General features: G+C 47.6%; 10 protein-coding genes across 10 annotated transcripts; 5 read left to right on the top strand and 5 right to left on the bottom strand.

The window, feature by feature from the left end:
- Positions 1-540: 540 nt before the first annotated feature.
- On the bottom strand, positions 541-3,870 carry K444DRAFT_668363 (uncharacterized protein). The gene is made up of 6 exons (XM_024887399.1): positions 3,602-3,870; positions 3,465-3,540; positions 2,767-3,416; positions 2,108-2,647; positions 1,977-2,056; positions 541-1,821 (listed from the first exon to the last, which is right to left on the bottom strand). The coding sequence occupies exons 1-6, from the start codon at positions 3,657-3,659 to the stop codon at positions 838-840; spliced, it is 2,388 nt and encodes a 795-aa protein (XP_024729573.1). The 5' UTR covers positions 3,660-3,870; the 3' UTR covers positions 541-837.
- Positions 3,871-4,454: 584 nt separating this feature from the next.
- Positions 4,455-5,370, top strand: K444DRAFT_635636 (uncharacterized protein; the record flags this gene model as incomplete). The annotated part of the gene is made up of 3 exons (XM_024883891.1): positions 4,455-4,535; positions 4,620-4,870; positions 4,929-5,370. 3 exons carry the CDS (start codon positions 4,455-4,457, stop codon positions 5,368-5,370), a joined length of 774 nt encoding a protein of 257 aa, XP_024729572.1.
- A 708-nt stretch (positions 5,371-6,078) lies between these two features.
- Positions 6,079-8,135, bottom strand: K444DRAFT_646903 (MFS general substrate transporter; the record flags this gene model as incomplete). The annotated part of the gene is made up of 7 exons (XM_024885265.1): positions 6,079-6,306; positions 6,395-6,820; positions 6,868-7,302; positions 7,356-7,590; positions 7,644-7,681; positions 7,730-7,834; positions 7,926-8,135. The coding sequence occupies 7 exons, from the start codon at positions 8,133-8,135 to the stop codon at positions 6,079-6,081; spliced, it is 1,677 nt and encodes a 558-aa protein (XP_024729571.1).
- A 297-nt stretch (positions 8,136-8,432) lies between these two features.
- Positions 8,433-9,656, bottom strand: K444DRAFT_668361 (glycoside hydrolase family 128 protein). The gene is made up of 2 exons (XM_024887398.1): positions 9,048-9,656; positions 8,433-8,996 (listed from the first exon to the last, which is right to left on the bottom strand). Exons 1-2 carry the CDS (start codon positions 9,536-9,538, stop codon positions 8,732-8,734), a joined length of 756 nt encoding a protein of 251 aa, XP_024729570.1. The 5' UTR covers positions 9,539-9,656; the 3' UTR covers positions 8,433-8,731.
- Positions 9,657-9,755: 99 nt separating this feature from the next.
- Positions 9,756-10,388, top strand: K444DRAFT_619371 (uncharacterized protein). The gene has a single exon (XM_024881504.1). It carries the CDS (start codon positions 9,787-9,789, stop codon positions 10,228-10,230), a length of 444 nt encoding a protein of 147 aa, XP_024729569.1. The 5' UTR covers positions 9,756-9,786; the 3' UTR covers positions 10,231-10,388.
- A 1,872-nt stretch (positions 10,389-12,260) lies between these two features.
- K444DRAFT_187622 (uncharacterized protein) lies at positions 12,261-13,043 on the top strand. The gene is made up of 3 exons (XM_024870901.1): positions 12,261-12,532; positions 12,589-12,606; positions 12,680-13,043. The coding sequence occupies exons 1-3, from the start codon at positions 12,360-12,362 to the stop codon at positions 12,858-12,860; spliced, it is 372 nt and encodes a 123-aa protein (XP_024729568.1). The 5' UTR covers positions 12,261-12,359; the 3' UTR covers positions 12,861-13,043.
- On the top strand, positions 12,881-13,720 carry K444DRAFT_187535 (uncharacterized protein). Its single transcript, XM_024870900.1, has one exon. It carries the CDS (start codon positions 13,226-13,228, stop codon positions 13,463-13,465), a length of 240 nt encoding a protein of 79 aa, XP_024729567.1. The 5' UTR covers positions 12,881-13,225; the 3' UTR covers positions 13,466-13,720.
- Positions 13,721-13,753: 33 nt separating this feature from the next.
- Positions 13,754-14,371, bottom strand: K444DRAFT_619369 (uncharacterized protein). The gene has a single exon (XM_024881503.1). The coding sequence runs from the start codon at positions 14,231-14,233 to the stop codon at positions 13,997-13,999; it is 237 nt and encodes a 78-aa protein (XP_024729566.1). The 5' UTR covers positions 14,234-14,371; the 3' UTR covers positions 13,754-13,996.
- Positions 14,141-14,647, bottom strand: K444DRAFT_187533 (uncharacterized protein). Its single transcript, XM_024870899.1, has one exon. It carries the CDS (start codon positions 14,612-14,614, stop codon positions 14,324-14,326), a length of 291 nt encoding a protein of 96 aa, XP_024729565.1. The 5' UTR covers positions 14,615-14,647; the 3' UTR covers positions 14,141-14,323.
- Positions 14,648-18,783: 4,136 nt separating this feature from the next.
- K444DRAFT_703910 (uncharacterized protein) lies at positions 18,784-19,299 on the top strand (the record flags this gene model as incomplete). Its single annotated transcript, XM_024888073.1, has 1 exon — positions 18,784-19,299. One exon carries the CDS (start codon positions 18,784-18,786, stop codon positions 19,297-19,299), a length of 516 nt encoding a protein of 171 aa, XP_024729564.1.
- Positions 19,300-22,040: the final 2,741 nt, after the last annotated feature.

The raw sequence follows: 22,040 nt of genomic DNA, 5'->3' as shown, positions 1-22,040 counted from the left end.
AATTTAGGAGGCTCAGGGGCTGCAGTTACGAGCCTGGGGGCACAGGTCTGTGCGCATAGGGCATTTTAGTTATAATTAAAAAATTAAAAAATTAAACTGCTCAGAATTAATTAATGAAACTTTACTTGACTTATTTTAATTCCCAAATCCCGAATCCTAAGTCGTAACTATTTATTGTTGTCTTATATTCTTCAAGTAGACGTAGAGACTTTACTATTTAGTACCCTGAAGGCGAATTCGCGAAGCCTGAAAATGCTTGGAAAATGCCCTGTGCGCACAGACCTGTGGGCCCGGGCTCGTTAGGCGCTCTCGCTAACGGGTCTACTAGAAAAGGGGCTTGATAAATCCGTCCTAGCATGGGGTATTATCGCGGATCAAGCTCATTCAGGCAAACTGAATTACATATCTGTCCCATTTGAGAATGATTCTCTTCATCACCCTCTACACACGCTGTCTCTCGCATGTTAGAACTACTCCTGATGCGGAGTTCTTAAACGGGTGACAGATGCCCTGCGTTTTGAAGAGCTACAAGTACTGTACATCCCACCATTACAACTTTCCGCTACATGTAGCACCTTTTTGATACGGGGAGATAGGTGTAGCATACTCCTACCAGCAATTGAGGGTTAACAAAGGGAAAGACAATACATTCATCAAGACTTAGTACAGTGTATATATATATATATATCGTGAGAAAACAACAACTCAACGACCTGTAACCGAAGGCGGCGCTTTGAAAAATCCCTGCTTTCCTATATCACCATCACTCCTCTCTCTTGAATGCCCATTCGCACCCAGAAACTCCACCCCAACGCCATCAGATTCATCGGATACAGCTCAATATCCAGTCACAGCGGTTGGCTTCTCTGGCATGTCGCTCTTGCCAGCACCCAAAGAGTGTTCATCCGAGACGTCTATCACCAGCTTCCCCATGGCTCTATTCCAGGCCTCAGCACTAAGACTCATTGCACCCGGCTCCGGAGAAAGGAAGGCTGTGAAGATACGGCCAGGGGCAAGTTGATTGAGGTGCATGCGCAATCTGCCGATGTTATGGCGTCGACACAACATGACGATCGCAGCGACTGCTGTGAAGAAGATAAGCGCAGCGATAACCAGGAAAGCTGGTATTGCGAACGCCCAGTGGTATCTGATCACGGAGATCGTGGGCGTGACTGTGAGCGGCACGAGATTTTGGGCAGCTGCATTGCCAGGACCGAGAACCCCCTTGGTTCCAACTACAGCGGCAGCTGCATAGTCTGTAAAGATCAGATTTGGGATAAGTGCTGCGGTCGCAGTGGAGTTCGAGAGTTTCTGCCATCTGGCCCACACTGCCATATTGTTCTGGCCAGTATAATCCAGCGCTGAACCTGCGTTTGAATTGACAGTGTATGCAGATTCCATTGCTAGATGATAGAAATCGCTGGCTGGCAGATTTTCCCAGCCAGGCACGGAAGTAAATCCAGTGTTGCCAATGTCGCTGAAATAACCAGTAAGGTAAAGAGATTCTTGTCGGACTGTCGACACATTTGGATGATTTTCGTACTTGGGAGACACGAGCCCCCATATCATACTGAGTCCCCCCAGAATGTATTCATTGTTAGTATTCTCAACTCCCCAAAGAGGTAGACTACTTGGATCCGAATAATTTTTTGGTTGGACCTTGCTGACCTTGAGATTGCTGAGCTCGTGCGTGCCGTTGAAAAGGAACGAGACGGTCTTTACGGTTGCTTTCACAGAGCTGGCACAGGTGTACAACGGTTGGGACCATCGGCTCCCGGGCTCAAATACTATGCCTGACCCGTCATCCTTACGTTGAGGTATCTAAAATTTAGATTCTTGGGTTAGCAGTGTCTCAAGAAGGGGGTTTCGGTGCTCGGAATGAGTTTTACGCGCCGTCTATTCTCAAGACGTGTCTACAAACTCAATAACTGGCAGGCTACTCGAAGATGCTGCACACTGAGAAATCTGGGACTTACACCTCTCATGAGAGCACAATGAACGTAAATGTTGGTGATATTTGCGTAGTCGCCGTCGCCAGCACCGGCACAGAGCATACCTACTCGTTGTCAGACGACATCTTTGACCAAAAGAATGAGTGAGGACCAACCAATATCAGTGAAATTGGTGTTAGATATCTTAAAGGGGTTTGGGAGGCCACCAGCAGCGGGATTTGAAGAATTTCCAGGTCCGTCACTTTCGATATTCAAATGTTGGTTAAACGTGGCGTCCATTCCGAAAGAAGTATAAAGACCTTGGGTCGAGGACTCGACGATAGGAAATTCTTTTCCCAGAAAGGTGTCCCGGTAAGCAAAGGCGCTCTGACCCGTTGCGGAATTGTGAGGATTCGTGACGTTGTACCACACCATCGTGTAGGCGTTAGTCATCCATGCCGCCTTGTACGCTCTGGTCCATAAGTCCTGATTTTCTTGGGGATTGGTGAGATTAGCTACTGGGAACGTCTTGTTGATGTTCACGAAGCCTCCACGGTCAGTCAGAACTAGATCAATAATTGGAATCGTGGCGTTGATGCCTACAGCAATCGTGTAATCAAGGGTTGTATTTGTGTCGACGCATACCGTCTCGGGCTCAATGAAAAGAAGGTCTTCTTCCCATGTAACGCCCAATTGAAAGCCAGGAGGTACAGTGTCTGCGCGGCGGTAGAGTCAGCGACTGCTCAATGCAGACTGTTCAGGAAATAGTACAAGATTGTCTCGAAAGAAAGTCATAAGGGCAGTTATAGAAAAGTAATTCTCTTCTATGACGTACGATTTCTGAAGCCGATCCCGCCATTCACAGTATCCACGATCAGTCCCTCAACCGGCTCGATAGCATTGTTGAGGCCCAAGGACTGCATGCCACGAAATGCTTCCACAAGATAGAGTGAACCATTGTTGAGAATTTTTTTGGGGTCAGACGTTATCATATATTGCCTCCACTGGATGTCAAAATAGTTTGAGATGGTGGTGTCGTTGCCAGCCCCACTGGAATATATATCTAAAGTGGTCTTGGGGATTGAGATATCATAGCCGTAAGGATACGAGGCATTGATCCAGTTTCCGTCTGTTGATGTTATTGCAATGGTATCCGAGAAGGGACAAGGTATAGGCATTGAGGTGAGCAGGTCACCGGTGGCGCAAATCCGATTGAAGCTGAAGTTACTTCTCGGTGGCGTCCCGACGCCAAACGGGGAAGTGTCAAGGAGATACTTGAAAGGTGTTTGGACATTTTCTGACAGTGCTAGGGTTTGGTATATTCCGAGCGGCGTGACTATCCCGGCGACTGCTATCAACATTGTCATGGCAGTAATGAGAGCAGTGAGGAGAACGACGGTTTTGCGAGCCCCATGAGTTTTGACGCTGTCGGAACGCAAAATGTCTGGCCAGTGTGTTCTTTCAAGAGATCGAGCTGCAACGCTCCTGGCAGTCGTTAGCCAACCTCTGAATAACGTGCGTTAACTATCTTACCAGGTAGCAGCACTGTTTCTATCTTTCAGAACGCCTGACAAGATGAAGGTCATGACCAACGGGGCCCATATTCGAGCTAGAATGCAGGATTAGTGGCCGTACAAAAGACTTTACATGACTCGCCATTGTGCACTCACTCACGAAGATTGCTGCAGCAATGAAGCCAGCAATATATCCAACGGTGATGGTGACCATTTTTTACACTCAACGTTAAGAAAAAGACAAGAACCTTCGCCAACTCTTTGAAAAGAAATCCCCGAGCTGTCTGTTAAATCCAAACAGCTTTGCACAAAGATTTGTGTGTTGTGGGACTATTTGCAAGTTGCGTGCCCATATTTCCATTGGAGCTGATGCGCCCACCCCTATTGAGCGCGATTGATGTCGCGGGGCATTATTTATCCATTGCTGACAGCCCTACCAGCAAAGGCTGAAACATCAAACGGGCATAAAGTTACGCCGACCTGGAGACTTTGGACTGAATAGGCGCACATCGTGTTATTAAAATTAAACTTCTCCTGACGAGCCGCTTTGGTGGCGCTCCTTGTCAAATGCTATTGGCAACTTGAAGCGGGACCATCGGGTAGTGTGGGGAAGGATTCAAGCCACAACGAGGATCTTGCCCCTATCGTGAGACCATCCACAGAAATAGCAACGCGAGTACTGCTTTCAACAAATAGCTGAGCAAGACAAGATTAAGCATAAAATTTCAAGGAAGAAGGGACACGCTTGTGCCACCCTGCCGACCAATGATTGTCACTTTTCAGCCATCGAAATACGAAGATCGTCGAAAGTTGCGTTTGCTGCTGCAGGCCATGACCATGAAAGCAGGAGGCGGCAAAGACACAAAAAAAAATTAAATGAACGGGGAGATCGGACAAAAATGTGCCGGCTCTTCTGAGGAGAGCTGAACAGAAGTATATCTATCGCGGTGGGTTGATATGCTTGCTGACTTCAGCATTTTTTGTGGACATCCAAGACCCGGAAAAAAAAATGCGGGTTTCTGAGGCACTTCTCTGGGCATCCGCAGCCGTTGCAATCGTGAGTGCGGTGGCTTTGGAGGCAGCTGTCGTTGTAAGTCATTGTGGGGAGAAACTTCCCCATTCTCAACCGGTTCAAATCTTGGATGGACAGCCTTTAACATCTTACTTATCTTAGACACCTGCCCCCGTTCCTCCATACCACGAGGCTCTCCGTCGATACCGAACAGGACGAGAACCTTTCAAAAATATCAAAGAGCGTGACGAATTAGATAATCTCGGTTTTTGCTGGGGAGGTCTTGATCAGGTCACCGTTTGCGACACTTCAGTCAAACTTTCAGACGAGTGCTCCTCTTTCCAGACAGCTGATGATTGGGGAGCTTACTGGAAGTGCTTGTGTGAGAATGGAGGGATATCAGCTCAACAGCAGTAAGCTCCTATAGCCAAATATATGGCCTTCTACCCAGCCTTGCTGATGCAAACGTAGATGCGACTGGTGCGAGGCTGCATACAGCATCGATACAATATCCGGTTATATGGACATGGCTACATCAGAGTGCTCGTCCTACAGCGCTTCGATTGCACCAGTTCCGGCTTCCTACCTTGCCCTAGCATCTTCGTATAATGCCACATATTCGGGATTTTCCACAACACCAGCGAAGACTGGGACCGGCAGAGGATCAAGCCCGACGAGCTCAGCATCGGGAAAGAAAACAGGTCCGACTTCGTCGCATGCATCAACAACATCTGTTCGGACATTTGGCGGAGGAGGTGCCGCACCTACTTTGGCTGTGCCGAATACCCAGGTGCAATCATCTCCTACACCTACAGGTGGAGTTAGGACTGGTGCTGCACAAGGTTGGAGAGATTCTGCGGTATCCTCATTTGTTGTGGTGACATTTGGATTGACGGCGCTGTGCTTGCTTTGATTTCAATGATCAGCTTCCTGTATATTTATATGGAATTTTAGTTGACTTCTCTTTGCGTACCCCCTAACTTACCCTTCCTTATGCTATCAAGTATCCGAGCCATAGTCTCATGCTATTAGATGGTCTGATTGTGGGGTCCTGATTATTGCCTCTATCCCGTTAGTAACCTTCTGTAATTCTCTTGTATATAGCTTCAGCTTTGTCCAGCTTATAGCTCTCCAATCGATCCTTCCTGAACAGCATCTGGCACATGCTCGCTCCTTTCTCCTTGTCTCTTAGACTCAGTAGCATGAGCTGCGTTGGTACTCGAACGCTGAACTTGAAGCACAACAAATCCGGCGGAGGATCATTTGGAGCTATGTGAGCTGTTCAGACTTTTCAATTTAAAGTTGGCTCGAAAAATAAGTCTTCGAAAGTATGGAGGCACCTTGAAATAAGGTTTCCTGAGGACGAAGTGTGGTTTGCACAGTATTTCTGTTGACGATTTGCAAGCCGCCGGTTGTAGGGGCCCCTGAAATTAATTGGCCCCGAAAATCAGTTCAGCCAGCCATCTCTTGTGAATACCGGTGGCCTCATAAATGGAGAACCAGTTAAAGCTCTGAAGGATGTGAATTGGTTGATTCAAGAAGACGAGAAAGAAGTCCCTCTCCTGATCTACGCAACTTTTCGTGTTTCAATCTTGCTCTCCAAGATATCCAAGTCGAGCTTCTACACCTCGTCTGCCTTCTTTTCCTTGTGCTGGCTGTTGAAAGCTTGCTTAGATTGTTGGCCTCTATCCATGCTCTCATTTTTAACCAGAAAGCTTACGAGGAACCCCGCAGCAGCAATCCAAGTAGTAACATACCAAACCGTCCGCAAAGAATCAGCGTAGACGTATCGATAAGCTGAAATGACATGCTCAGGAAAATGTCCCGATAATTTCATAAGCGCCAGCGGCTTGGGTACCAGTGACAAGATTTTCTTTTGGTACGGTTCCATCTGTGATAGCTCGGTTAATATATCGATCGAATTCATTCTAAGATACAATTCCGCCGATAGCGACTCCAAATGCCTGGCCGACGCTTCGAAAAAAGGTAATTCCTTCGGTGGCGATGCCGAGATCATCATTAACTGTTGTTGACTGGACTGCAAATATTGGCAATTGGAATAGCCACCCACCGCCTGTAGCGGCAATTACTCTGAGTCCATATAGTATGCCTGCGTTCGAGTCAGGCTTCATGAGCGCGTTAAGTCCTGTGCCGGATGTAAGAAAGACCCAGGCGGGCCAGGTCATTTTCTGAAATCGAAGTGTTTTGGCGACCCAGATGTTGCAAAAGACTGCACTCAGTGCTACGGGGGGCGCTGGTGAAATGTCAGCACAGGAATTTGGGAACGAAATTAGAAGCACTGGCCTGCCTGGAAGAGTCTCCGCTGAAGATTTGAACAAAGCATCCCGACGAGCGCCAAGGAACTAATCAGTGTCAGCTTCCATCTCTCATCAATGAAAGCTCGACGGACAAATATGATCAGATAATATGTAAAGGACCAAAGCACAAGGCCGTGTATGAATGCGCCGAAATACCCTGCATTGGCGGTTCGATTTGAGAAGATTCGAATGGGGACCATTGGTGCTTTTGCCACCTTCCACTCCACAAGAACGAAGACCCCAAGGCCCGTGAAGCCTAGAATCAGAGGAGCAAGGACGCTGGCGGACTTCCATGGATGAGTCGTTCCGCCGGTCGTGAGGCCGCAGAGCATTAAAGTTGTAGATGCGACGAAGATACCCATCCCCAAGTAATCGATTCTCGCTAATTTTGACCGGAGTGACGATATTTCCTGGTAAAGGTGTAGAGCATAGATGAGTCCAGCTGTGCCAATGACACAGATCGGAATGTTGATCCAGAAAACAACACGCCAAGACGAGAACTCGCCAATGGCGCCGCCGACGGGCACCTATTCTCCACGGTGAGCGGGAAAGACTTCAAAACTACCTCCGACTAGCTTACTCCAATATTCATCCCTAAGGCCCACGCGAACGCTCCCATAGCGAGGAACTTTGGACGCTCCCTCAAAGTCGTAATGTCGCTGATGATGACAGATGCCAACGAGAGGCATCCTCCACCCCCAAGCCCTTGAACAACCCGTGCGGCAATCAGCCAATTCATATCCTGGGCAGATCCGCAAAGGATACTGCCAAATAAGAATACAAGAATCGCAAATACCATTGCCCATTTCCGACCGCTGTGAGATTCAGGACCGCTTTTTTCCTGGTCATTTCGAATGTGGAGACTCACAAGATATCTGAAATAGTTCCGTAGAGGGGGATCGTCACCTAACAAATGTTAGCTAGAAGACTAGACCCATGGCAAGCAATACTAACAGTTTGTGCCAAAAGATAGGATATTCCAACCCAAAATGCTTCTAAGCTCGTCCCTTTGAGGGCGACTGTGATTGCCGGTAACATCGAAGCCACGATGACCGAGTCCTAACATCCGAATCTCGGATTAGAATTGACTAAAGGGGTTGGATTGGACTTGAGATAGTGCCCAATAAACTTGTAGGGATAAGAGACTTGCCATTGCAACCACCACAGAGATGAAGCAAAGCATGAAAATGGTGAGCTTGAACTTGAAGGGCTTTTTTTGTTCTATCACTGGTTCAACATCAAGGTTCTGAGCACTAGCATTGCTTTCCAATCCCCCTGCAACGCGGTTCCCTTCATCCTTTGAGCTCGTCACCTCGCTGGCAGCAGAAGACGTTGACAAGCCAGATTCTGGAACTCCCATTTCGTAGGTGATTGCAGATTTTGGACTCGAGGAATTCAATGCAAGGAAGAAATCGGTATAAGAAAATCAGAGAGCAAAACGGATCAGGTAGTTTCTCCTATCTATAACAAAGGAACTTTCGGAGGCCTTTCCGGCCTTAGAGAGTGTTTGAAATTATCGAACGGCTTCGGGCAGACTGCCAGCCCCTGAAGCCCGACAATAGCATTACGTGCAAAATCAAAAGAGAATTGAGACTTTGTATGAATGTACCTAGAAATCTGGGAGCCTATCTTTCAATTGGCTTATATATCAGAGGCCCTCACTAATCAAACGAGGTTGACAAACACAGAAGCGAGTCCGAATGGGAGGAGGCTCAAGCGGTCGGTGACAATGAGTAATCATATCGAGACCCGTCCACCAGGTCCAGGGGTCTGCAAAACGAATTCTCCTTCTCTACCTTAAAATGGAAATAGATGTAACATTGAACTATGGCGTCCACCTCACCAGTGCTCGAATGATTAGTACTTCGTAGCATGTTGTGCAACCCCAGATCCTCCTCAATTCCTGCCATGAAGGTTCCATTCAACTCAAGGGTAGCCAGACCTGTATTCCACTAATCAGAAATTGACTATGGGCTGCTCATTCATGAGCTTGTGCATCAATGGTGTGAATTTCCCATCAGCATGCATGAGCTGAGCCTCCGGACTGACAAAATCATCTGCACATTTGGCCATACAGCCAAAGAACGAATACTCAAACACATAAGGGCACTCATCCATCCAATTTGCCACTTGAGCAGTAAAAGCAAAGACCTCTTTCTTTTCTCGAGAAATAGATGCTATCTCAGAGACCACGACTGGGTATTCTGGATATTTCTGATGCCTTTTTATTGTCAATGACAACCCCTGGACAGAAAAAAATGCTGAAACATACATTTTTTCAATGTACTGAATTGCAGCTGCCCCATCCGGGCCATAGTAATGCAAGCCCAAATAATCTGGCGGTTCTTCCATCTCCTGAACCCTTTTCATGAACTCATCAAGCCACGCCTCTCCCCCCGGATCGCTAGCACAACCAGGCCCGACAATCTTCTTCCCCTTTTCCTTTCTCAATGGAACCATTTTTTCTCTCCACATCTCAGCAGCTTTCTTGGGGGAAATTACAGCTCGCTCTGGCTCGTTAAAATAATGTATGATAGTATGACCATCGTTTGATATCATACCCCACTCGTTTGAGTCTGTAAGTTGGTCTATCCCACGCACCGTGGGGCGAAAGGGCAGGCGGTTCTTCAGCTCAGGCGGGCTCCATGCATTCCAATTTGATACCGAGGAGAAAGGTCCATCGAAGTTGAGCTTCTCAATGGCATGTGGGAGGTTGGCCGTATTGGTCCAGTCCCACAAAAGACACCTCTTTCGTACCACCATGATCCCAGAGATATAGAAGCCGAATTGATGGTGGTAAAGAGTATCTGATATCGGCTTTGCTGCTATCGGACAAAGAAAGAAAATGGGACATTCTGAAGGATGTGGAATCTAGGTTTATAAGTAGAAAGGAGAATACAAATAAACCTGAATTTCCTTTGAGCCGATCTGACGTCTCAAAATCGCTGATAGCGCGTAAATCCGACCGCCAGGGCCCGTCCAACTTTCCTCCCCACACCACCTCTTCTACCATGCCTCCAACTCTGGAGAATAATTTTGCCAACCCTCCGAACGGTTTGCCTCAACATGCGCCCCATGAATTCGCCTCAAGCTCGCCAGGCGCAGCTTTCTACGCCACTTCACCAGCGGGCTCACCGCACAACTCGGCCTCAAAAGCCCGGAAACCAGGGATAGATGCTCTTGAAGGCCTACGCGCTCTTCCTGAGGTCCGACCGATACCATGGCAGTCTGGAAAGGAGCTTCCTCCTGAGAAATCGACGGAAAGCCCGCGCTCGCAGACTCGGGGAGCTTTTCTACTCTCGACGCGGGGTCAGATCAGGGATCCACCATGCACGCACTGCGCTTCGGGGGTGGGACGGTTCTCTGTCTGCGTATCTTTGGAAGGCTGGTTCCATGGGGCATGTGCTACTTGTCAGGCAAGTCCCAACGTCTCAGAGTATCAATTCCTCTCGTAGCAATGTCCAGCAGCTCTTGGGACATTCTGCTCGCATACCCAAGAACTCCCGGAGCATTTTACTCCTGAAACTACCTCAAAGAAGCATGCTGACTCCAATTTCTTGGGAACAGATGGGCACAAGAGGGAATCTGTGTAGTCTTAGAAAAGATGCAGCAGGTATGCTGCGACTCCTTCCTCTAATTCCCATACTGACTGGAGCAGCAGAGGGTGTGGTCTTCAAGGCCACCCCAAGCAAGCTGGCAGAGCCTTACATAACACGATCACCTCCTCTTGCCGATTCGGATCGACCTTCGTCTTCATTGAAGCGCAAGCGTGATTCTCCCTCGACGATAGCAGCAGCAGCTCAAGCCCTCATGCACACCTACCCTGAGACGCAAACGGCTCTTCCTGGTTCCTCAAACCCGATCGCCTCCTACAACCTTTCTCCAAACAACCTACCACATAGTGATGGACCTGCACTAGTAAACTACGTTTACGAGAAGCAATTCCCTCCCAATAGCACGGAACGACACCAAATCCTATATCGGGCTGGGTCAGATCCACGAGACGCGGGAAATGGTCCCACCACTCCACCGATGAACATATGCAGAATGGGTGGAACAGGACAGACATCGAAAGTAGAGCCGGGCCGTGATGGGTCGAATTCGCTGTCTCCTAGCACCCAATTGATTCAAGCTACGCAACATACACCGTATGAGAATTCGTATCGAAACACTAGCATGGCTGCACAATCTGAAGCTCGAAACGTTGGCCACCCGGCGACTCCTCTCATAGACACACTCCCACGAAAGAAGCAGAAGCAGATCTATCAAATCATTGGTGGTGTTCAAAGCGGAATCAGGAGCGTTCGACAACAGACTGAGAGCTTGCAAAAGCAGCTAGATCTGCTTCAAGCGGCATTGGGCATTGATACGGATGATGAGAATGATGATTCTTTGATTTGATGGCCGAGCTGAGGCCCCAATGCAGTCAAACACTATGAAACAAAATATGGATGGACCGGAATGCTGTTACAATAGCTTAGCTGCTTACGTTTGCTCTGGATTGGTAATTTCCTGACCAAAGCTGTAAAATTACACTGGGCAACGAAACCACTTTACCTAGATCTAACTTTTTGCGCGCGTTTGGTGTTTTGATCATGTATTCTCTTCGGTGCATTCCTGGCGCAAACCAAGATTCGGGTTTCAAATCTGCGAGCAAGTGCTTTCCGTCCTTTTCAATGGCCGCAATGCTGGTTGTTGAATTGAAAATTTCCCAGAAGGTGGACTTTCGGTTGTACCATTCTCCCATGGAACAATGGTCAGGCCTACGAGCAAATTCTTCTTACAAGGATTTCAAAAGTTGTAGGACTGGGACTTCACTTTCCTTGTTGAAGCCCCTTCTAGACTTCTTGAACGACGCCAAGTTCGATTATCAAGAAAGTGCTTGCTCCTCGGCCGAAGGTTTCATTATCAAATACTTCATCAGGCTATTGAAGGGTCAAAGTTACCTTGATCGAAGAGGAGTGCAATTATCTTGAGGAGCCATATGTGCCAAAGATGATCGTGGGCTATTAAAGGGAACCAAGAACCTTATGATAACCCTGGGAGTGCAATTGTATCAAAGTCTCGAATAAACATAATATTCTCGGACGCCGAGAACATGGAAAGGCTAGCGAACCCAAACAATAAGTAGCATTGCTATTCCTTGTGTTGCACCGTCGATTTATCCGAACTTATGAAACTAATTTGCCAAATCGAGACATAGCTTTGAATTATGATACCTCAAGATTTGGTCTTGCAATTGACTTATGATGAATATAATTATGGCATGATGTTGTGAGTTTAGGGGGTTGAGCAAGCAGGGATGACCCATCATGCCGCTTTTTGCCGGCCATTGATGGGGAAATGTCGGTATGCATCTCTCGGACAACACCAGCTTCAACTGCATCCTTAAACTCCAGATTCTCTCTCACATCGCTCTCGCGGTGTCAGAGATTGTTCACTGTTAGCCACTTGCATCGACACTCGAATCCTTGAGGTTTCTTTTCTAAGCCAGTTCAGGATTGCTCTCAAGTGGTCTTACCTATTGAGTCCGACCTTAAAACTCTTCCATCGAGCTGACGATACAGCGTAGCCCTTCGCTCTCATGCGTCGAACAGGGGAAGAAAATTCAGATGCATCCTCAATAGTACTAAAACGGATGCCATGGCGGCAGGGGCTACTCGCAGGCGACGACTGGTCAGGCTTATCCAGCGCTGCAGGGCGAAGAAAACTTCAGAATCTGCTGAACCAAAGAGTAAGCCGGTGGTTCTCCTCCAAGTAGAATCCTCTGAACTATAGCTTTTAGAAGAATCTCGTGCTTATATACCTCGCAGGAAAAAGAACGGAGAAAAGTATATTTAAACTCCATCCCTGAAGTCCCCCCTGAGCGATTTGTGAATATCAAGCCTAAGCCCGAGTCTGCAGAATAAAAAGTAACCGCGAACTGAATCCCAACCCTTCTGCAAACCCAGAGGACTTACGGCCTTCTTTCCACTCCGCAGTTGGGTCATCAAAGATCAATCACATGGCTTTAGCCCGCACAGCATCAATATGGAAACCTAGCACCACACCAGAAACCATCGTCTCCAAATTCGGACGTGGATAACCGCCAATTGCTGCAAAATCTCTCCGCCAGTGGATCATTTCTTGACACTGGTCAAGTTCAACGTGTTCCGTGTCATGCTCAGAAACTCCCTGATTCTCTGACTCCCAGCCGACAATACGCTTTCATACTTTCCTCGCTCCCAAGGGACCACGACTACCGCCTCATCCTTTCCGCCCAGCCTCCGACCAACAAAGCTCCAGTGCACAGTTCCTCATCATCCGTGGATCGATCTTTTGCCAAACCCACGAATGAGGGACAATCTCCTGCGCGTTGGTAATTTGTACGATGAGTTAGAACTCTGCGCTGATTTAATCGGTTTTTCTCGACAACGAGAACGGGTCTGATTGTTTGGAGAGAGCCGTGGGATGCGGAGGGGTGGGGGGTTACGCAGTTGTTTGAGGGAGTGGGGATGGATGATTAGAGGGTATAAGGAGTTGGTGAGGAGTCCGAATTATTGGCGATCCCAACGAGGTGAGATTCCGTTGGAATTTGACGAGGCTTGGGTTGGCGAGGTGGTTGACGACTGTTCCGACATTTCTGGGGCAAAATTCTGGTATTTGACGAAAATTCGTGATATCAACTCGCTTCAAATGTCCTCTACATAAATACCATGAATGCAAGATGGGACCAAGGTGTCTTTCGAACTAGGACGTTGAGAACAGCTCCCGAACTCAAGCGAATTGGATTTGAAGGTCGCTCCGCTTGAGTTTTCCTGGCAGGACTCAGCCGTCCTCTACGACCTTGTTCTCGGCCAAATATTCAGCACAGTGTAGTTTACTGCCATTATTGGTTCTTTCAAACACTGCCAACTCTTGATCCTTTAAAAGTAAATGGAGTTTGAAAAGTCATTACTGTTGCATCAAGAACACCATGACAGATTCAATAAATGAGAGATGAGGAAGTTGAACTGTCGTCTATATTTTTATCATGACGAGTAATATCATCAGAGAATGTACGCACTGCCGGCCATGTATCCACCCAAGTATAACACAATGCCGCTCAAATCCAAACGACACCATAACGCCATCAATGTCCCATATGTACAGCCTCATGACACGGACGGACGGACCAACCAACCACGACACCTATCACCAGTGATGGTTGACAAGGTTCATCATCACCAACCCCAACCAAGATCAAGACGATCGGGTACTATCCATACTCGAGACACTTCCTTCCTGATTTAATCGTCCGTGTACGTTCGTCCCAGTCTCGTTCGCTGTCCTTCTTCGAGCTGATCGTGATGCGGCTTCCATCTGCTTCTTGGTGTGTTGGTGCATCGTCCTTGCATATGCGGAGAGAGAAAATTGTCCGTCCATATCATATTCCGTCGATGGTTGTGGGTTTTGGAGGTGTGTTGTTGAGGACGACATTTGGAATTTGAAGTTCTTGGAGGTGAGGAAAGTAGTTGAGAGTATGGGAAGGTAGAATAGAGGAGTTGTTCTGGCAGAAAGGAGATTCGATCAACGATATAAATATTTGCAGATGAGGTACCAGTACCTTGATGTGAATATGCTTTTCAAAGACCAGAAACGGCGGGGCTTAAGGGTCCTATATATCACCCAGAAGCCGGGAACTATGCCCGACCAACAGGCGCACCTCACGCACTGACTTAATCTGACTAGGACCCCCAATCCACTAAAACTAGCTCTACTCAACCTCCGCATCCTCTGTTTCCATTCCCAGAGTGACCCGCTTTTATTTAGCCCTCCGATCCTGAGAACCCTTGCAAAGCGGGAAGGCTCAATCGTCATGATCAACCAATCACCTCATCTCTCACGACCCCTAGTTCGAGGACTTGGAAGGATGGTGGAGTGGAGAGTGCCTATTGCCGAAAAGGGACGGAACCCTGAAGATCTCGCGTCATTCCAACGAAGCGATGTCATGCGGTGGCGGGCAACCCTGAACTTCCTTCCAACAAATCAACTTTCGAGAAAAAGATGAGACGACAAGGCTATTGATAGACTAGTGCGGCCACAAGATGGGAATTGAAGCCTAGTCAAGGGGACTACAAACCCGGGATTGGATTTCGTGCCTTGGCGAGTCTCGTGAAGGATTTTAGACTTTGACGGAAAGTGAAGTTAGACCCCACCGCGAGTGGCGGGTTGAAATGATTCATTATCCTGAACTTCATCTGGACACGTGAGGGGAGCAATGGCTCCGCCAGTAAGTTAGAGATACAAAGGTGGAACATCACCAAGGCTGTGAGCGTGGCAAGGCTGATCCGGATGAAAAGTAAGTCCCTGGCTCTGAACGTGAAGATCAGCACTTTGCAAGGCGAGAAATCACGCATGCAGCCTGATCAAGGATCATCAACAGCTCATTCGAGGCAAAAGTTTCTTGATTGGTAGCTTTGAGCCTTGGACGGGACATGAAAGCACTCCCGAAGTTTCTGGGAAATGATTGTCCGACTCCAATGTTTTGCTGCAAGGTGCTGGGGTACCGATTATATATCATCACCCGGCCCCATCCTGCGCAGCGCAAATCTTCCTCCTTAAAGAAGAGTGGAACCCAGTTGTTTCAAGTACATTTCAAGCCTCGACAAGCATTTTCGAGGAAAGTTCCCGTTGTCTCGTTTTCCTTGCTACTTGGAAGGCTGACGTGCAGATATCACCATATCGTATTTTATGAGACTTCGGAGAATTTCACAGACCGTTGCACACGCTGGTCCCAGACTTTACCATTAAGTGAAGATCAAAATAGGATCGAAGTGAAGAAATACTTTGAAGTTCTCGGCCATTGTCCAATTAAATCAAGGAAGTCCCCAAACGTATGCCAAGGCTGTTTTGATGTCATGGACCCTGCCTCCCGGCACGCAAGCGAGACAAGTCAACGTCCCATTCGCCACGGGAGACGGCATTCAAGGATTTTCTTCGACTGCTTGAGGGACAACGTGTGCGGATCAACGCATCATCCCCGCGAGGAAGTCGGTCTCTGATGGAAGTGGCATTCTCGTCTGTCGCGGCTGAAGAGGATGGAGTGAGATGATGCCGCATTCAAGGGAAGAGAGCCGTGAGAGCTGAAGCCGGTGTGAGGACTCCGGGGTTTTTCGACAACCTTTGGCTACGGGTAAGGAGGACCCAATTATCTGATCTCAGTTTGACGTCGCCGGCGATGTCATGGCAGCCGCTGGAGCGCCCAAGCCTATGAGTTTGACATCGGCACACTGCAGATGATATCCTGGGCTCAATGATAGTCGCTTCATCGGAGGGTTCAGAACCGGGCATGAAGGCGAATCTCAGATGAGGTGTTCAGAGCTTGGGGCAGCTCCGAGTACGGAAGTTGCTGTTGCAATCGAGCATCGAGGTGGAGTCTTTAGCACGGAGATGACACGGTTGACGGTCGACCCTAAACGTCAGATCGAAAGATGAGGCGCGTTGTCCCAATCAGAGCATGATCACACAAGCTTTCGATTGTCTTCCTCGGTCTCGAAGCAGACTCCAGAGGAAAATCTTTTGTCTATCTTTCAGAGCATCTGACAGTTCTCATGCGATCCTGGTCCAGAGACGAGACCTTGCACAATTACGGAGCTGCTCCGCCAAAGGATCCAGGGAGATGGTACACCTATATCGATGCAACCCTCAAGGAAGAACATTTTGGTTACCGGCATCCCACCAGCAGGAGTTACACGGCAGTACCTGGTACTGCTCCATACACAGATGCTTGTTTTCTGGCGGAGAAGCTCCGGTCTCGATAATCTCGATGGGCCCCTCTATTCTCCTCGTGGCAAGTCTTCATCCAGCCAAACCAAAGAATATCCCCATCAGACCTCATGCAGAAAAAACTAGTGCGTTATCTTTATTGCTTTACCCAGTGCTGCTCCGGACACATCACCATGTTTACTCCGGAGTCTCTCCTCCTCTTTGCCTCCAAAGTGAAAGGCGATTTTGAAGCTGCAGTCAGCCTCTCACGAACCCTTGGAGGTTGTTGACACCTCTCATTGGCAAGATGCCTCGATGCACAAGGCTGCAAGGATGGCCATCGACCGATTGATCAGCAGAGTACTGTCATCAAAAGCCCAGTACTAGCGTGTTCCCATAATTTATTTCATTAGGACATGAGGTCGGTGTGGAGGTACTGTACTTAAGCTAGATGACCTGACCGGTGTTCTCGGACTCTTCTTTCCGTTTTTGAAATTGAGATGGTGTCCTGAAGAAAGCTATATCGAAAGTGTTCGTGGGATCGTGTCCGCTTCTGCAAGAACGTGCATCTTTTAGCCTGACGTCTTTTGGTGGCGAGTATGAGGTCACACGTGCTTGCACTAGTAAGGCTGCTTGTAAGGCTGATGATGTCTTTCCTGCCCCACAGTGAGATGGAATGATGCAAGAATATTTTTGCGCTAGCACGCTCTTTCATCATTGGAGGGCTAGGCTGGCAGCACAGGTTGCAGAAAGCTGGAAATGGTTAAAGTTTTGGACAGTTCTCTGCTTATTCGCAGGGAATGAGACTTCTTGCTTGGCTTGGGATCCCCCCGAAGCCAGGACCAATGCGGAGAATGCAGGATGGGAGTAGCATCACTAGTACATCCTGTAACTAACTCCCTGTTAGCTAGATGTGGAGTGTAGAAGCCCCCCTTTTTCTGTCTCGCTTCTAGCCGAGATACGCTACTCTCTAGATCCAACTTCACCAAAGCAACGAGACGAAATCTGCCCTTAATCAGCCTAATTATACGCCGCTCTTACTGTTCGAGATAGTGCTTCTTTATTCCTCTATTAAACAAGATGTTCATATCATGAAATTGTCATGCGCCTTGTCAGAACTGCAATAGCATACTCGGGAAGCTAGTTCCCCTGAAGTGAATTAAACACTCTTTATTGAGAAGTTTGTACCTTTGATTGACCTTGGCGTGTGTATTAATTCACATCCATATCATACCACTACCAACTTCAGACTGGATGTTGAAACATCTCTACCGTCTGGTCTAGCCCTTTATTAGGTTCTTCCTCTCTCGAGTTAAAAATGTTGAGCGGATCTCGTATTCCCACTTGCAAGAACAGCTGTGGCATTATTAGTGCTCTCAATAAGTTTAACGACAACCAATCATTGTAAGCTCCATAGATCGGATATTCAACTCCATATTTAACTTCTCCTTAACACGGATCCTGAACCGTATCTTTAACCGTTGTCGAGCGCTAGAACAAAAAACTGAATTAATTTTTCACTTGATTAGCCACGGGAGCCAACATTCTTTTGTAATTTCTCTTTAATCAACTCTTGTTTAGTGATCTCGCCTATGGTTCTAAGCACAAGTGAATCGCCAAGCATTTTCTGTCCTGCTCTTCTTGAGTACTTTGACTCCTACATGCAAGGCACTTTGGAAGCAGCTAAATTGAAGTTCTTTTACAATCTGATGCCTTATTCTTAAGTGAGCTAATCGATAAAGAACAGCTCATTGTAGCCTCTTGTCCTTTCTATTCCTATCACTTTTTCCTTTTGGCTTATTCGCTCCAAAAGATCTCCTTGTATTTGAGAGGAGAGCATCCTGAACCACCTGACTAATTTCCTTTGCTTCTTTAAGTCTCCAATATTGAAGAAGAATAGAATGGCCCTTCCCATAACTTTTACCTTTCAGCTTATTCACTTTATATAACGTCCTCACACATCGACGGAAACACAATGACCACCTCCCCTTTCGTCCCAATTCCTTTACACAACGGCCTTGCACATCACGGAAACCAAACCACCTCCTGCTTCTTTCTGCTTATTCACTACAAAGGACCACCGCGAATTTTGGAGAAGATCAGCTTGTTCTATCTCTCCTACCGCCACGCCTTTCAGCCAATTTACTTCACAAACCGGCTGTGCACATCAGCGGAAACAGAATCCATTTCCCCTTCCTTGCGCGCCCACCTATTTCAGGTCTCGTCTTGCTCCCAAACCCCAACCACAACACAACCACCTTCAACATCAGCAAAAAATCAACATGACAGCAATCAGCGCCAAAGACATCCCGCGCCTCACAGGCCAGAGTGACTACGCACCGTGGAAAAGCAGGATCACAGCAGCCTTCCTCATCCTCGATCTCTCTAGCAGCATCAATCCCCTCGCTCCCACACCTGCGCCAATCTCCACCCTCACTCCCGATCCGTTGCCATGTCTTTCCCTCACTCAAGCTCCCGCCCACTCCAACCTCCTCTCGGACGCCGAACAACAAGCCCTCGCGCTCCTCACTACGAGGAGGAGAGAATGGAAAATTGCACGACAAGCTGAAGAAGCAACCTTGGCAGAGGAAAGAGCTCTTAAGGAGGCGGAAGAGAAGAGAAAAGATGAGACGGCCCTGGGATGGATGTTCCTGACGATGGAGGGCATGCTGGCTCAGGATGTATTGTTGTGGTGTTCGACGAAGAGGGATAGCCGTGGTGCACTTAGGAAGGCGGAGTTGAGGGAGTTGGACGCGAGAATTGTGTGGGAGAAGTTGAGGGAGAAATATGGTGGATAGGTAGTAATATGGTGAGGGATGGTGGATGAAGGGGATGACAGTTTGGAGGTTGAGTGGTGGGCTAGGCCTTGGATAGAGCTGCTTGAGTGTACCCAGTGCGGGGGCGTTGCTTGGCATGGATTTCATATGGTTTCTGCTTAGGGTTTATTTGAGAATGCTTTGCTGGCATTCTTGCAAGCCGGGAATAGAGGCTTCTCATTTGAAAATAAGAAGACATCCCAAAAAGGCCCCCCAAATTGTCCTCCTAATTTTCGTCAGAATTTTCAATTTACCGCTTCCTGTGGTACATTTAAAGGGAAATAATTTCTCTGTTGACAAGGCGAGGCGTTAATGCAGCGTAGATTTATGCAATACTAAATTCTAGAAGTGTATATTTTCCCTCCCGGAGGTCGTCCATGACTTCTCCATCCACGATTCCATGTACATAGCTGCGGAGGGGTTAGCTTGTTTCTTAGATTTAAGTGTGGTTGTTCGGAAGCTCCATACCATTCTCCAATCAATTCAGATTTTCCTCCGGTTTCTCTCAAAAGATAGGGTACCTTGCCGCCAGGCATTACGACAATAAGGTCTCCTGCCTTTGCTTCCACAGGTCCGAGACAAAGATATCCTTCTTTATATGTCAAGAGACATCTCCCTTTACAGTACTGAAGATCGAAGAGGTCATCCTTCTGAAACCACACGCGACCATCTCTATCGTTGTCGGGGTGGAAGTCAACCAGATGCTCATCATCATTTTGAAGTCGCCGCGCACTCTTTTGATCGAGATGTAAAGTCCTCCAAAACACCCCTAACGTAGATTGTGATAGAATTGGCTTCTTGCCAAGTCCATTTTGTGTAGCACGATTGAAGAAATTGAGTAGCTGCAAGTTCGGCTCTTGACCTGTGAAGGCATCCTCTACCGCAAGGATGTGATCTACCCGAATGCCGGATTCTGTTAGGCAAGAATTATCCTCGGAAACGCTGAAAGATCCAGCTTCTTTTTCTCCAGCGTTGTACAGATCTTCACAGTTCTTGAGTCCAAAAACCCCCTGAATCAGAGGCTCGATACTTCGGCCTTCAAGGCCAAAATTCGGAACCCAGGAAGTACAATTCGCAGGTCTTTGGCCCACCCCCTAACGGCGACATGAAGCGTAAGAGAATACATCCAAGCTATTGTACTGTACTTTCGCACAATCCAAAAAGTAACAGCCGTAAACTTCTCTATTTTGGAACGCTTATTGTTAAGGCAATAGTGCCACAAATGATTCTGGTCTTCAGCTGTAAGAAGGCCAGTCAGAGAATTTGTTTTGATGATTGGCTCCTTTACTTGGTGGCACCAATAGCCGATTTAGGGGTATCATGAATCAATTTTCTCTTTCTTGAGTTCCGTATAGAGTTAGTAAGCTTGCTGCGCTTCCTCAGGCGCTAATCACCCTCGGCTCACCCTCGGCTCACTCAACTCACCTGAGCTGCATGATCAACCCAAGCAACTCGCCTGAGCACCCTGACACCCTGAGCACCCTGAGCAGCTCGCCTGAGCAGGCCTGATCATCCTGAGCAAGATTGACAACATCATAACGTGTTTTGACTTCTCGCTTTTTACAACTAACACCCTGCTAACATTTCCCCAGCCTGAAAGACACAACAACCAACTTCTTCAAGTTCAACATATAGCACAACCTTGACTGCCCAGGGTACGACACGATTTTGGATGCGGATAGGCATAGATATCTCGCAACGAATCTTGATCTCCTTTCACGCAGCTTCCATTATAGCCAATCTAAATAAATTCAATAAAACTACAGCTCGCTGCTTAGCAATCTTAAGCAGCATTCTCGCCTAGTTCAGCCGCCGTGAGTGAAAAATATCGAGATCTCTGCATGGGAATCGGATGCGAGTGGAGAGAGACTTTCAGACTTCATTCTTGGCTGTAATTTGGGCATCACAATGCTTCAGTGCTCATATCAGGTATTGAGAAAAAATCTTCCCAAGATGAGCCCTCCACACCCCCGCCGAAATTGATCAAGTCACCTCCTTGAGCGGTGTTGGAGCTATCAGAAATTGCTGGCGATATAGCATTGTAGGTTAAGTTTGCGCTAAGGTTGCTAGCCAGTAGTTCAGAGGAGTAAAACATCTGGGATTGCATGTTTGAAGTCCCGCTACTGTTGGTACTTTCGATGTCGCCTGATTCAGAACTTATATAACCAGAATCGGACGAGCTTGTTGCTTTCTGAGAGGCTTGCACAGAGCTAGCTTGGATATCAAAGGAAGCTTCGAGCTGAGCTGGGGCTCGCGGAGAGAAGCTTAAAGTTTCAGCGACAGGGCTTTTGCTTTTCTTGGAAGCCATCGTGTTGTTTGGTGTTAGCTCGATACTCGTTTGGTTCGCAGACATCGGCCGTGGCAAATGAGCTACCACGACGGTTTGTCTCTCGCGATAACTGACTATAGCCAGACTCTGAGACTCTTCGATGAGTTCCATCAATCGATCTCGCAAATCCTCCTCGAGATGTTGAGTTTCGCTATTCACGATCGTTTCTAGCGCGCTTCGAAAGAAGCGGGGGACTTGCCGCCGCATGTATTCTTGGAAGTCCAAAATCTCTCGATCTGGGGTTAGATTAACGGAATCCTGAAGTTCCAAAACAGGTTCGAAATCTACACTGGCTGTGAGCAAAATTTAAAGCAGGAACGTTGGGTAAAATCTTACATGGGCTAGGAATCTCTTCATTGGGGAATAAAAGGCGATATATCCCTCTCCACCTATC

Source organism: Hyaloscypha bicolor (assembly GCF_002865645.1).
Source record: "Hyaloscypha bicolor E unplaced genomic scaffold K444scaffold_165, whole genome shotgun sequence".
In the NCBI taxonomy this organism is placed as follows: Eukaryota; Fungi; Ascomycota; class Leotiomycetes; order Helotiales; family Hyaloscyphaceae; genus Hyaloscypha; species Hyaloscypha bicolor.
This window is presented reverse-complemented; position numbering and strand designations above follow the sequence as displayed.

Coding starts and splice junctions, on each gene's coding strand:
- K444DRAFT_187535 (XM_024870900.1), top strand. CDS start 13,226: ATGCGGAGGGGTGGGGGGTTACGCAGTTGTTTGAGGGAGTGGGGATGG.
- K444DRAFT_668361 (XM_024887398.1), bottom strand. CDS start 9,538: ATGGTGGTACGAAAGAGGTGTCTTTTGTGGGACTGGACCAATACGGCC. Junction 8,997..9,047: donor ATTCAGTACATTGAAAAAAT/GTATGTTTCAGC, acceptor GACAATAAAAAG/GCATCAGAAATATCCAGAAT.
- K444DRAFT_187533 (XM_024870899.1), bottom strand. CDS start 14,614: ATGACGATTGAGCCTTCCCGCTTTGCAAGGGTTCTCAGGATCGGAGGG.
- K444DRAFT_668363 (XM_024887399.1), bottom strand. CDS start 3,659: ATGGTCACCATCACCGTTGGATATATTGCTGGCTTCATTGCTGCAGCA. Junction 3,541..3,601: donor TGCTGCAGCAATCTTCGTGA/GTGAGTGCACAA, acceptor CCTGCATTCTAG/CTCGAATATGGGCCCCGTTG. Junction 1,822..1,976: donor ATTGTGCTCTCATGAGAGGT/GTAAGTCCCAGA, acceptor TCTAAATTTTAG/ATACCTCAACGTAAGGATGA.
- K444DRAFT_619371 (XM_024881504.1), top strand. CDS start 9,787: ATGCCTCCAACTCTGGAGAATAATTTTGCCAACCCTCCGAACGGTTTG.
- K444DRAFT_187622 (XM_024870901.1), top strand. CDS start 12,360: ATGCGTCGAACAGGGGAAGAAAATTCAGATGCATCCTCAATAGTACTA.
- K444DRAFT_619369 (XM_024881503.1), bottom strand. CDS start 14,233: ATGTCGTCCTCAACAACACACCTCCAAAACCCACAACCATCGACGGAA.